The following is a 13,259-nucleotide window of genomic DNA, read 5'->3' as shown; positions in this document are numbered from 1 at the left end:
GAGCGAGCTGTGGGAGAGCACTTCCAGTCTTGTCTCCTTAGTGGGTACGACCCGGTCAGGCCAGTCTCCCCTGGCGTTGCTGTTGGGACACAGCATCGTCTCTCCCGCCCCTCCCAGCCCTGCACCCCCGCACGAGTGTGCGCTCAGCTGCCTTGGGCTCCCAGCCTACGATGCCAGCTCGACCCCCATCGCTGCCGCCCCTGCCTCTGCTGCCGCCGCTGACGCCATCCCCGAGGGACCCCCAGCAGGGCCTGGGGCCTGCCCGGCACACACGGCCTCTGCGCCTCGAGTCCCGGGCCAGCACGCAGCCCGCCAGCCCGTGAGCCCTGCGCCCCTCCCCTCGTCCCTCCTCTCCCCCTGCTGGCAGAGACTGGGCCCTGAGCCCAGCCTGAGGAGGGTACGGCGGCTTGGACATGGGTGTAGGGCCTCCATGAGGGATGATTTTGACCCAGTGGCTGTTGTGTGTGTTTGTTTTTTTTTTTAAAGTTTATTTGTTTGAGAGACAGAGAGTGAGCGAGAAGGAGGGGCAGAGAGAGAGAATCCCAAGCAGGCTCCACGTCCAGCTCAGAACCTGACGCGGGGCTTGATCTCATGACCGCGAGATCATGACCTGAGCCGAAATCAAGAGTCAGATGCTTAATGGACTGAACCCCCCCCAACGCCCCTTAACTCTATGCATATAAATACACACAACACGATCCTTCGTTTGTGTGTCCTGTGCTTTGTGGAGAACACAGCTCTCTAGGTTGAATTTTCCACTAAGCCAGTGTAATTCTTTGACCAGTTTTTAATACAACAGCTAAAGTGCTTTTAAAAACAATCACCTTCCTTTTTTATTTTGCTGAAATGATTCTATCAGAATCAGTTCCCAGTACAGCTACTGCCGACATACATTTTCTTTGGGGGCCGTTATTTCTGATGAGACCGGTTTTCTCATGGGAACCAAATTTTACTGTGTGCATCCTTTTGTGTTTCATGCTGACTCTTCCCACCAGTCGTCATGGTTATGGGTTGGATATTTTTAAACCCTGATTGTTGATATTTACGTTTTGGCCTGTCCTCGAGGAACCGGGAGCAGTGGCCCCTAGAATGCCCCGGGCTGCCCTCTCCCGCGGAGGCCGGAATCCCGCTCGCCTGTTTGACGTCCTTCTGGGGGGTGACTGCCCATACTCTTGGTGGAGCAGAGAGCACACCAGGAGGCCATGATGTCCCAATCTGGCAATTTATGGGGCAGCCTGGGACCGCAGACGACACACACCTGCCTGCTGGCACCGTGCACGTGGCTGGCTCATCCTCCTTGCCTCACCCCTTCTCAGCCTCTCCCTGTCCATCGTGGCTCTGGCTAGTTGTGCCACTATGCCTTTCGTACTTCTGACACATCTACCACATTACACAATCTCTCCCTGCATGGTTTTGAGGCATGACTCCCCCACCTCACCCGACCATGCACCGGAGGCCCCTGGGAGGGCTGAGTGGGTAAGGGAGTTGGGGGAGGGAGCTTACCAGGGGTCCACTCTGGGGGGGTGGGGTGGGCAGGAGCCCTGGACCGGGAGGCCGTCAGTGTCTGGGAATGCTGTGTGCCTACCCCCTACCTAATGGTCTCTCGGCCCTGTCCCCAGCTCCTCACTGTGACCACTCCCAGACCCTGAGTTCTCTTTTCTTTCTTCAAGGACTGTGTCTAAATGAGGCCAAGCTTTTCTGGACCCCGATGACTTACCTGTCCAGGATGCCTTGGGGGGCACTGGCTGTGCAGTCCTGGACCCTGGACCCACCCCCATATCACAGATGAGTATCTTTGGCACCTTCTCCCCAAAATAAAATCTTTCACTTTTTTCACTGTGGATGAGGATGACTGGCCCGGCACCCTCTGCAGAGAGCGACCTTGTCTGCCCCACATGGGCGGGCGGAGCTGCTGGTCCCTACTCAGGCCCCCACCCCAAGGTCAGCCTCCCAGAGCAACTGGCCAGAACCACCCTGGCTGAGTCCCAGCAGAGAATCAACAGCAAAGCTTCTTGCCTCCGGCACATTTTCCACATGGCAGAGTGTCCTGAGCTTGCCCTAGCCCTGTGCTCAGGGAAGATGGGGGCTCTGGGGGCAGGCGTGGTGATGTGACCGGCCCAGGTTTGCTCAGGGAGACCTCGCCGCCCAGCGCCCAACCAGGAGCTGTCCTCTTTGGGTGCCAGACATGGGTACAAGGGCCCCAACTTCCATCACCTCCCACGTCAGGAAAAGGAGGTGTAGCCCAGGCTCAGGCAGAGCATCCCATGCCAGGCTTGTCCTCTGCAGCCCTGACCCTTGGGCACCTACACAGGGAGGGTTCTCAGGCCCTCCTGTCCATCCCTGCTGGCCCCCCCGAAGCTGCTTTCCCAGCCATTTCTCAGATTTACAAAAGGAATCATGCTTGGGTTGGTTCCTGTAGCCCAGGCGCCGAGGAGTGAGGCCCCAGTAGGTCACCGTGTGACCGTTTGCACTCTGACAGGCCCCTCAGTGTTTTGGAAGGTAGGGGTGCCCAACAGCAGCCCCCCCAGGAGCAATGCCAGAAGACGACAGCCCTGTCCCCCATAGGGGTTGTGGGGGACCAAGCCGGCCTTTGGTCTGGTCCCAGATGGGAGCTGCAGGCAGAATGCTTGCCCCTCCCCTCTTCCTGCCCCAGAGGGTGGGGCCAGCAGGGAGCTGGGAGGAAGGTGCTCAGGAGGGTAGCCCCCCCCCTCCCCCCGTGCGCCCCACAGGCCAGCAGGGAAAGGTGCCTGGGAGCAGACAGAGCCAGGATGGGGTCAGCAGAGTGGGAATTTCAGCAGGTCCTGCGTCCAGCCTCCTCCTCTGCCAGGGGGCCATGGTCCCTGGCCTGGGATGCAGTGGCTGTGCCAGGCTGGACTGGGAGGAAGGTAACCAACCGTGCCGGTCACGTGGGCTGGCCTGGTGTGGGCTGCAAAATGAGCTGGGCAGGAAGCGGGGAGAGAGGCTTCTTGCCAAGCAGAGGGTCCTGCTTTGAGGTGCTGCTGGAATGGAGATGCTGACTGGCGACCACCCTGCACCCCCAGCATGGCCCACAGCCCACCGCTGCAGGTAAAAGGGTCACAGGACATTTCTACCTTCCAAAGACAATGAACACTGTAACTCTAAGGTATAAGCCACCAACATCAGCGATGTGTGTCGCCAGCAGATGACCTGCATTGGAAAACACTGCCTGTTCCCAAAGCAAGCCGCCGACCGCGGAGAGGTGAGGTGCTGGAAGGGCGGCTGCTGTGCAGGGACCCCCCTCCACTAGAACCAGCGCATGCCCGCCCCCCAGCTCGACCCCGGACTCGCTGTGGTTCTGGAGGCTGTAGTCAGAGAACCACCAAACCAACACACAGCCGCCAGAGAGAGGCTTCTTTTCTCAGTCCCCCTCCTCTTCTTGCTCATGGCTTCCATGGGAAAACGACCCCACCAACCCGTGCAGCTCTTACCCCCCAGAAGAGGAGAAATGGCCCTGGAAAGCAGAGCGGATGGCGGCCACTGGGTTCTCAGCACCGCGTGCTGTGCCGCTGAGAAGCCCTCAGCCACCCTGGAAGTGGGTCTGGAGTTCTTCTAAGGCTCATATGAAACACATTTGCCCAAACGTAAGCTGTGGCTAAGCAACCAGAGACCCTTCCAAATGCAGGAATTGGAAATAGCCTCGCCTCAAAAGATCTCCTTTTGTCCGGCCCAGGCAGCCTCCCCAGAACTGGCTGGAAGTAGCCAGCCTCAAAGCACTCATCTGTCCTGAGTGGAGTCCTGTCATAAAGCCCCTCAGACACTTACAGGGCCTTGGCAGCTGGATTGGGGGCCGGCCTTGGGGACAGCATGCTTTTCTGCGGCCGGCCACAATGTGTTCTCAGAGAACCCCGGAAGACCCTGGGGACCCTTAGTGGCCCTGGGAGCGTCCCCTTCATCTGAGAGAATCTTGAAGAACAGGCCCCTTTTTAAAGCTGTCTGAAGGAGGAGGCCTGCCTGCCCACAGAAAGCATTTTACAGTCTCCATTCATCTAACCAGGTGCCCCCCGCGCCCCCTCCTCCCGGAGCAGGGCTTTTACTTCTGAAGTTTTTCCTGGTGAAAAACAAGATCCCCTCCAGATTCCCAACTGATTCGGAGATATGAACTGGGCACACACGTCTGTGGCCAGTGGAGCGGGTTGGCCGACGACAGGCAGCCTGGCTGTGTCCGCCCCCCGTGATGGTCAGCTTCAGCCCATTGTGGCCTCGAGGGTACCCGGGCAGGTGTTACAGATTTCCAAGATAAGCCACAAGTGAGACGTTTCGTGCAGACTCCAGTGATTGTAAAATGTCGGCAGGCCATTCGGAGAGACACAGTGTCACGCAAGCCAAGCAGTACACGTCAGGGGTCTAGGAGTTTGCAAACCCCAAAGTTAGCATGCCTGGGTGTTTTAACAGCAGACCGGAAAGATGCACCCACTGCTCGTCACCTGGGGGGGGCTAGACCATCCCACATGCTGCCATGTCCACTCTTCAGGAATGAGATAGTTGGAGCTCAAATCTTCCTTTCAAGCAACTTCACGGACGCAGACAGTGTTTTTTAGAGCAGAACTTTGGAAAGTCATTTGAGCTCATCTGGCAGGCAGGTAGGAGGTGACCATGCCCAGAAGACGCTGGGCTTTTAGGTGACAAGGGCAGCTTCCGCGAGGTGCCAAGGTGAAGAACAGCCGAGGATGGCTGCATCTGTTCCCTTCCGCTCATGCACCTTTGCTTTTCAGCCAGTTTACACTTGAACTTGTTAATAGATGGTTACTGACTCCAACTTTGCTTCTGAGCTTCCAGGTTTGGGGAAGTTGAGGAAGGTTCCAGGTTCTCTGTTTCCACCTCTGGTTCCCCCTCGAGTTTGTCTGGCCCGCTTTGACAGCCTTTCCCTTGCCTGTGAGATGTTCCAACCAGGGGATCCCAGCACACCTGGTGGGGCCTCTGCCTTGCTGGAAAGTACCTAGCTCCAGCCCTGCCCTGTCCCCTCCTGCGCAGGCTCCCCCCTTGCCTGGGGCACTTAGGGAGAATCAGATTCCTGGGTCCTCGTCCAGAACAGTTGCCTCAAGCACCCAGGGGACCTTCACAAGTTTGGGGGTCAGAGGGCTGGCAGCTCCCAGTTGCTGCGAGGGGGGCACTGGGGCCCTGCATCCCAATCACCTGGGAGCTATTTCAGTAACAGCTCTGACACTCTGTAAAGTTCACCCTTTCAAGGTGTATGATTAAGTAAGTGATTTTTATTCCCGAGCTGATCAGCCAATATCCTGGGAAACGTTTAAAATTATACCGTTGAGGCTTCTCCCAGATGCCGTGGGGTCTGGGAGTCTATGGTTTGTCTTTTTTTTTTTTTTTTTTAATGTTTTATTTATTTCTAGGAGAGAGAGAGACAGCATGAGCAGGGGAGGGTCAGAGAGAGAGGGAGTCACAGACTGAAACAGGCTCCAGGCTCTGAGCTGGCAGTCAGCACAGTGCCCGACGTGGGGCTCGAACCCACGAACCGCGAGATCATGACCCAAGCGAAAGTCGGACGCTTAACCGACTAAGCCACCCAGGCGCCCCTGGTTTGTCTTTTTTTACAGAGCTCCCGGGAGGCTGTACTGTGCAGCCAACCATGGAACCACAGGTGGAGAAGACATCTTGCCACGTCTACAGACATTTTTGGTTGTCACAACTGGGAGATGCTACTGGCGTCTAGCGGGTAGGGGCCAAAATGCTGGTCAACATTCCACAATGCACAAGATGTCCCCAGCAGACATCAATCCAGCCCTTAATGTCCAGTGCCCAGGCTGGAAAACCAGGACCTAGAGGAACTTCAAGTCCTTTCTGGCCCGACGTGACGGCCTGAGACCTCCAGGCCCAGCCCATGGCAGTCCCCCAGGACCAGAAATGCCCCTCACCTACGACAGATTGGCACTTAGCAGAAATGTCGTGTAGGGACACTTCTCAATGTGAACCTCGAGGTCCTGCATCCTAACAATCTCCCAGGTGGTGGTGTTGGTCTGGGGACCAGACTTTGTAGCCAGCCAAAGTAGAGCCTCCTATGCCTCCAGGAGTGCAAATTCTAGATGGCGCACTGCCTCTTGTGCCTCAGTCACTGCTCCCTGGGACAGCCCAGGCACACTCCCCTCTGCAGCAGGTAACTCATAAGCACATACCTGCCTCTGCATTTCTCCTACCATTTAAGGGTGTGTGTATGTGTGTGTGTGTGCGTGTGTGTGTGGCTGTTACTAGAGAATTTTTTTCTCATCTCAAAGAATGGAGCAGCTGTAGAGAAGATTCAGGAGGCCCAAAGTATCACCTTTATCCTGCCTGCCCCTCCCTCCCCTATCTACATGCAGCCCTGACAGAGCTGTGCCCCCCCCACCCCCCCGGCTCTGGACTCCCGAGAGGAAGGCCCTTAGAAGGATGGGTTTCAAGATGAGGTCACAGCTCCAGGATGTAAGCAACAGCTTGAGCGGGGGCCCAGTGGTCAGCGTTCAGTGACAACCAGAGGGTACAGTTATCCCAAGAGCCTGTCCAGGGGCCAGCAGGGCTGAGACAAAGCGGGGGAGGCTGGGGCCGGGGGGCAGCAGGGGCGACACCAGCACAGGAGCATCCTCGTCCCCGGGCGCAAGGGCAGGACTCTCGGTGAGGAACGTGGAGACAGCAAACAGGAGGCCTTCTCCAACAGGGTCTGCGACTCTCCGACCCAGGCATCATCGCAGAAGGGGTCAACCGAGGGGCTAGGCGCCGGGTGGGCTGTGCTGAGTTACGGAGATCTGCCTCTATGGAAGGTCGGGCCTCCCTCCTTCCCCACAGCCCAGGCCCGCACAAGGAATGCAAGGCTGAGACTGCCCCAGGAACCCTATCCCCCAGCGTGGGCAGCTGGAGGGTAGGGGGACAGAGTGGGGCATCCCTGGCTTCTCCCTTGGGGTGAGACCAAGTGTCTGTCCCAGCCCAGCTCAGGAAGAACCTGGGAGCCTGTGTGCTCCCCCTGGTTTGCCAGTCTCCTTGGCGACAAAAGGTCCGAGTTGCAGGTTGGACTCTGCCCTGGGCTTGTCCTGTTCCTGTCACGAGCCCCCACGGACCCTGCAGAAGAGCCTGCCATCTGTGGGCGCTGGGGTCTGCACCTCCCCAGGGGAGGGCCCTGCCCTACCAGGCATGTTTGCTGGAGGCTGGGCTTGGACAGTGCAGCCTGCAGCCTGCAGCCAGCCACTGGCGTCCTAAGACACACAACAACGCTCGCTCTGAAACCCAAGCAGACCAGAAGGCAGTTGTTAGCTCTGGAGGTCAGGATCGGCCCAGCCAGACAGGGGAAGGATGGGCAAGAGGGCTGGGATTCTGGGAAGACAAGGCCAGAAACGAACTTCACGGCAGGAACCTTGGATGGACAGGAAGATTCCAGAGCCACATTATGGTTGAAAAGGCAGCAGCAGTGTGGAGCCAGGCAGGACTGGAGGGTGCCCTGCCTCTCCACATGGAGCCAGCTGGCAGCAAAGCTCAGGGTACGAGGCAAGACCACAAAGCCTGGTGGTAGTTCGAACTCTTTCTTCTCTTTTGTTAAAAGGGGGAAGGGAAAGGGTGTGAGGTACCCCCAGGCTCTGGGGGAGGCATGCAGGCAGCCCCAGCAGGCAAGCGCTGGGGAATGGGTGGGAAGAGTCCTGGAGTTTCCCACAATTCTTTTCTCTGCAGGGAACAGCAAGGCTGGCTGACAAGGCGGGGGGAGAGAGGGGCAGGGCCCTGGCGGGAGGGGTGGAGGGCAAGGGGCTTGGGGGCTCACTCTAACATGCAAAGTCCAGCTGCCCCATAAACTAGGTTGCTTCTTGAAGAGCGACATACATATAAATACATACACAGCTACACACACACATGCGGAGAAGGCTCTGCATTCCCGAGGGTGGGGATCGAGGCCTGCTGGCCCCCGAGGAGCTCCAAGGCAGGAGCCAGCCAAGTCTCCGCTGCTGTGGCGATTCTCCGCAGCCCCCTGGGGTGGGGCAGGGCGAGCGAGTCCTCTGGGGAAGGCTGCTTGTTCTCTGAGGTTCTGTCCACCAGCACCAAGACGACTCTGAACCACATCCATGCAAGCTAGGCGCCGCAGGCCTGCGCTTCCGTGTTCATGCGCAGGCGGCCTGTGTGCAGGCACCAGGGTCCGGTCTCTCCCCTCCAGGGCTCCGGGGAACAGGGGTGCAGACAGAGGAGGGTGAAGGGGGCCCGCGGAGACATCCTCTCCCCCGCCCCACAGGGTCCTGGCCTCCGGGAGGGGGGAGGGGCCTCCCTTATCTCTCGGCCTCCATGGCAGGGTGGGCCCTCGGTTCTGAGGCGGCCTGTTGGGTGGCCAAGGGCGGCCAGTCTGACGCTGGGGACGGGGGTGCCGGAGTCCACAGGGGCGGCTGCTGCGGCTGGTGGTGCTGTGGCCCCCCCGGGGGCGAGGCCGCGGTGGGCCAGCTGGGTGTTGCGAAGCTGCCGGTGGCGGCGTGGGGGCAGGGCGGCGGGGGGGACGTGGCCGTGGCGGCCATTGGGCTGCCACTGCCGCCACCGTGAAAGCTCTCAGAAGCCTTGAGACGGGAGAACATGGTGAGGGCATCGGGGAAGTTGGGGGGCGTGGCGGGGGGGTTGGCAGGAGTGCACATCTGTGGGGGGAAGAACAGAGTGGGGGTGAGCACCCCTTTCCGGGAGGGTCCCCGGCCTCCCACTGCCTCCTAGGAGCAGACACACACTCAGCCACTGGTGGGAGCTTCTGTGCCTCTTCCCTGGATGCATCCAGCTCCGCAGGACAGTTCCCCTAGCTGGGGGCTCCCAGAGCCCACCACACCCATGGGCCATGTCCACGGAGGACCCTCTCGTGGAGCCACGGCAGAGCGCCACAGAGGCCTCCTTCCCTGCCCTGCAGCAGGAGCACCCCGTAGCCACCCCGGGGGCTGCAGGGACACTTACCATCTGGTGGTGGTGGTGGCTGTAGGGGATGTTGGTCTCCTGGAAAAAGGCGCTGAGGGCCGTCTGTGGGAAGAAAGGCCCAAGCTTAATTACCCTCAGCCGCCGCCCCCCCCCGCCCCCCGTGGCCCTGCACTGCCCTCGTCCCCAGGATCTCTGGGGCTTAGTGTGGCCCGGCAACCAAGGGGGAGAAATGAGTGGAAGCAGTGTGTCTGTCACAAATCAGTGCGTGCCACCTCCCAAGGCGGTGCCAGACTCCCAGGCAGGTCTGGCGGGCGGTGAAGACCCTCACACTGCCCGCGTCCAGCCTGCAGGACCCTCACGTCGGCACAGTGACCTCGGGAGGGGGGCAGGCAGCACCCCCTCCTGGTCTCCAAGGCAGAGGCCTTTAGCGGAGGTCCGCCTTTATTTCAAGAGATTCTAGCCTGACCTAAAGGTCACAAAGCCTCAATTTCCTCATCTAGGAGCCAGGGGACAGCAAAGGCTCCCGGAGGTGAAGTCTGTGACCCACCCGGCCCTCTCCTTGGCTGGCCACAGGAGCCTGCCGTGACCTGGGCCTCAGCGTTTCCAACTGCAACACAAGGGAACTAGACCGGTGACTTCCAGATTCCCCTCCCTTGCTGCAGTTAACGTCCTAAGATCCAAGTTCCAGCTAGGAGGGCCAGAAGTAAGTAGGACGGCCTGGGGTTTGCACTCACTGGCCCCCTCACCCAAGCCTCCATCGGGATGTTCTTAACGTGTCAGAGCAGGAGGATGCAAACGGGGTGTCTGCACCCAGCCTGGTGAGAAGGGGAGCGGGGGAGAGGGCAGAGAGCAGGCTGGGGGAGAGGGGACTCCAGGAGCCCTGAGGGAGGTGCCGCATTTGGTCTGTCCTGGCTGGGGCCCTGCAGGAGGGGCACTGAGGAGAATAAGGGAACCAGCTGCTCTTGCGAAAGTGCTGGGTGAGGGAGTGTGTGAAGGGTCTGCAGGGCCCTGCCAAGGCCCAGGCCCAGCCCCAGCTGCCCTCCATCACCAGCCCTCAGGCTCACTACCCTGCCCCACCCCCCAAACACAGGCCAGCCGGGCCCAGTCCCTTCCCCGCCCCCACACAGCCAGAAACCCAAGCTGGCTCCCATGGCTTGCCCTGGGGTTTTGTTATTTTTTTACATTCAAATGAATTTTTCTGGGAATTTCCTGCTGTAGATGCCCGACCCCAGTGTCCCCAGACAGGTTGTGGGAACAGGCTGGGGTGGGTGCTGGTCTCTAAGTGCCTCCTCAGGACTCCTTCCCACCCAGGAGCCCCAGGGGACACACCCCAACTATTCCTTCCCAAGGGCAAATCCAAAGGCCACTTGAGTGAGGATTCCAGCACCTTCTGCTGCCTTAAAGCACCACCACTTAAACACATAGGTCCCCTCCCCCTGCAGCCTCCTGTCCTCATTAACACCTGAATCACAGAGATGTGACCCAAAAACAGCATGTAGTGTGAGCTTGCGGGGGGAATGATACAGAAAGGGTAGCCCCGAGGAGCCCCTTACTCACCTTCACACAGGGACCTAAGGTTTGGGGGTTCACAACCCATTTTCACTCTAAGTGAACCTCCCTCGTACCCATATCCCCCATTTTATATATGTGGAATGGAAACTCAGGGAGCCTGGAGCATACGGCCCCTACCTCAGGGGGCAACCAGAGCCACCAAGTCTGCAGGCAGCTCCGGCCCCTCCTGGGGACAGTTTCTCTCAGGCGTTTCAATCCTCAAAGCCACATTACATTTTTAATTCCTGTGGTGGAGCAACACCACTGAGTGACAGCCCAGCTGGTGCCAGGCTCCGTGTTCCGGGCTGAGAGTCCAGACAGGCGAGGCGCTTCCCACCAGACACCTGCCTGCCCAGCCCCGGGCAGGGAGGGAGCCATGTATGCAGATGTGGGACTCAAGCAAACTGCCATGAATGTGGTTTTGCAAGTTTTGCCACATCTAGCCCTTGAGACAAACAGGCTGATTAGGGAGCTTCCTGCAGGGTGGGGCTGCCGGCCCCCAGGGCGGTGGGCGCAAGGGAGTGGCCACGGACTCCTTAGAGATAACTCCCACGCTGGAGGTACTGAGGAAACTGAGGCCAGAGGACCAAAGGGAACCGCCCAGAGAGCAACCTCCCATCCTGTGGCCTGAGGACCACACAGCGTCAGTGGTCCTTGCTAAGAGCTCTGGTAGGAAGTTGTGAGCAAAGATTTCCCTGGCTGGATATGCTACTACTTCCCCAGGCTGTCCAAACCTTTGGCTGGAATCCTGACCCCCCAACGGACTCTCAGGAAGCTGAACCCTAGAATCCTCAGTGGACCCCCTGCAGGCCCAAACACCTTTCCAGGGATGGCTCCCCATCAGGAAACCAGGCTCCCAGGCTCTGGCTGGGCACAGACACGGTCTGGGCTGTGACCTTACACCTGTGAGGGGTGGAGCTCAAGGACTCTGGCCTCTTCCCTAGATACCACCCTGGGTTATTTCTGGGGCAGTTGAGCTAGGCAAAGCCAGGTGGCCTCTTGGCAGCACAAGCTGTGAGCACTGATGTTCTATGGATCGGGGAGGCCTGGTGGGTGGGGTCCTGACTGGGGCAGCCCCACCTCCTACCCAGCTGACTGAAAAGCAACCGAACCGTGCAAACCGAACCGTGTAAACCACGCCGTTGCAATGTACGGGTAGATTCCTGTGCCAGCACAGAGGAGGCCACTTGAACACGCCTCGAGGGCGGGGTGCACAAATGCACACCCGTAGCTGTAGTGTGGGGCTCAACACGGCACCCGTACACGCGTGTATGTCCACGCGTGGGCACTATCTGCAAAACGGCGACGTGTGTGTACACGGGGCGCACACAGCCCGCACCCGCGCGCCAGGTGGACTGCGTGTTTACACACACGCCAACATGCCCACACGTAGCGTGGCGCGTGCGTAAATACAAATGCACATGTACGTAGACACACGCGCTGCCGAGCTGCCCACTGGGCACGCAGACCCTCAAACCCACTCGCGCGGGGCGGCTCTGCCCGCGGGCCCCAGAGCTCCCAGTCCCATCCGGCGGCTCCCGAGGTGGGGGCGGCGCGCGCCCAGCTCAGCCCCGGCCCGGGGCGTCCTCTTTCCGGCCGCCCGCCGACTGTCCGTCCCGGCCGCGGNCGTCCCCACACCGACCCAAACACGCGCGGCTGGCGGCACGGACCCCCGCCCCGGCCCCGGTCCCGGCCGCGCACCTCGAACTGCCAGTGGGCCGCCTGCAGCAGCTGCTTCGCCTGGTCGGCAGCGCAGCCCGCCGTCAGCACGAACTGGTTGATCATGACCTGGTGCTTGAGCTCGTCCATGTTCACGGACATGGCGCCGCCGCCGCGCTGCCCGCTGCCTCCCGCCGCCGCGCTCCTCCGCCTCACGCGTCCACCATTAGCGAGCCGGCTCCGGCTAATACAAATATTTACTGTGCGGCTCTGACTCACCGAGCCTCGCCTGGCTCGGGGCCGCGGGGGCATGCTGGGAGATGTAGTCCCGCGCCGCCTGGCCGGCCGGGGGGCGCGGAGAGGTGTGTCCGGACTCTGTCCCTGCTGCGTGCGGAAGCGGGCGGCCCGGTTTGCGGGCCCTCGCGCTCTCAGGGGGCCTAGCAGGCGTGGCCCGCTGGTGTCTTTGCCCGGTATGCCTGGCATCCCTGTGTTGGGTGGGTGCACACTTTGGAAGGGGGGGGTGTCCTAGGAATTTTGGCACAAATCGGTAGCTCTAGGACACACAGCCCCGAAAGCCTGGCACACAGTAGGCGCCAATAAATACTCCTTCACTGGATGACTGAATCTTCCCTTTAGAGCGCAGCAGAAAGTCACCGCCTCCAGGAAGCCTTCCAACCTCCCCAACACCCCGAGAAACAAGTTCACATCGCCCACTCGCGATGCGGGCCCCTTCCGGGCTTGGCGCTCATTCAGACACACAACAGGCCAGAGGAACGTCTGGGGATTGGATGGCGCCCGGGACAAAACGCAAGATGGGCAGACTCTGGTGCTTCGGGGGTCCCCTCTCCGCGGGGCTCCTTCTGTCCCACGAAAAAATCTCACGCGCTCTGCCGGAAATCTCGGCTTTGACAAGCGGGCGCAAGGACCCGGCGGAGCCAGTTCCGGGGCGGCCCCGAACTCCTATTCCCAGAATGCCCCGGTTTATTTGCATCGTTGTATCCCAAATGACGTCAAGTGAGTGAGGCCGCGCCTTGGCCAATGGACGGCCTCAGAGTGTTAGGACCTGGCCATATAAGGTAAACAAAGCTGGCTGCCCAATGAGGCTGCAGCGGGGGCGGGCGCTGGGCCGGGGCAGGCGGGGGCGCGGCACGTGGGGGGCGGGGGGGGGGCCGGGGGGGGGG

At 60.2% G+C, this 13,259-nt stretch overlaps 1 protein-coding gene and 1 long non-coding RNA gene across 2 annotated transcripts; one reads left to right on the top strand and one right to left on the bottom strand.

The window, feature by feature from the left end:
• Positions 1 to 163: 163 nt before the first annotated feature.
• LOC144230249 (uncharacterized) lies at positions 164 to 1,832 on the top strand. The gene is made up of 2 exons (XR_013334735.1): positions 164 to 319; positions 1,671 to 1,832. It is a non-coding gene; the product is annotated as an uncharacterized LOC144230249 (long non-coding RNA).
• Positions 1,833 to 7,504: 5,672 nt separating this feature from the next.
• On the bottom strand, positions 7,505 to 12,391 carry UBALD1 (UBA like domain containing 1). Its single transcript, XM_077762510.1, has 3 exons — positions 12,121 to 12,391; positions 8,908 to 8,970; positions 7,505 to 8,603 (listed from the first exon to the last, which is right to left on the bottom strand). The coding sequence occupies exons 1-3, from the start codon at positions 12,388 to 12,390 to the stop codon at positions 8,250 to 8,252; spliced, it is 687 nt and encodes a 228-aa protein (XP_077618636.1). The 5' UTR covers position 12,391; the 3' UTR covers positions 7,505 to 8,249.
• Positions 12,392 to 13,259: the final 868 nt, after the last annotated feature.

Source organism: Crocuta crocuta, unplaced genomic scaffold (assembly GCF_008692635.1).
Source record: "Crocuta crocuta isolate KB4526 unplaced genomic scaffold, BGI_CrCroc_1.0 scaffold234, whole genome shotgun sequence".
In the NCBI taxonomy this organism is placed as follows: domain Eukaryota; kingdom Metazoa; phylum Chordata; class Mammalia; order Carnivora; family Hyaenidae; genus Crocuta; species Crocuta crocuta.
This window is presented reverse-complemented; position numbering and strand designations above follow the sequence as displayed.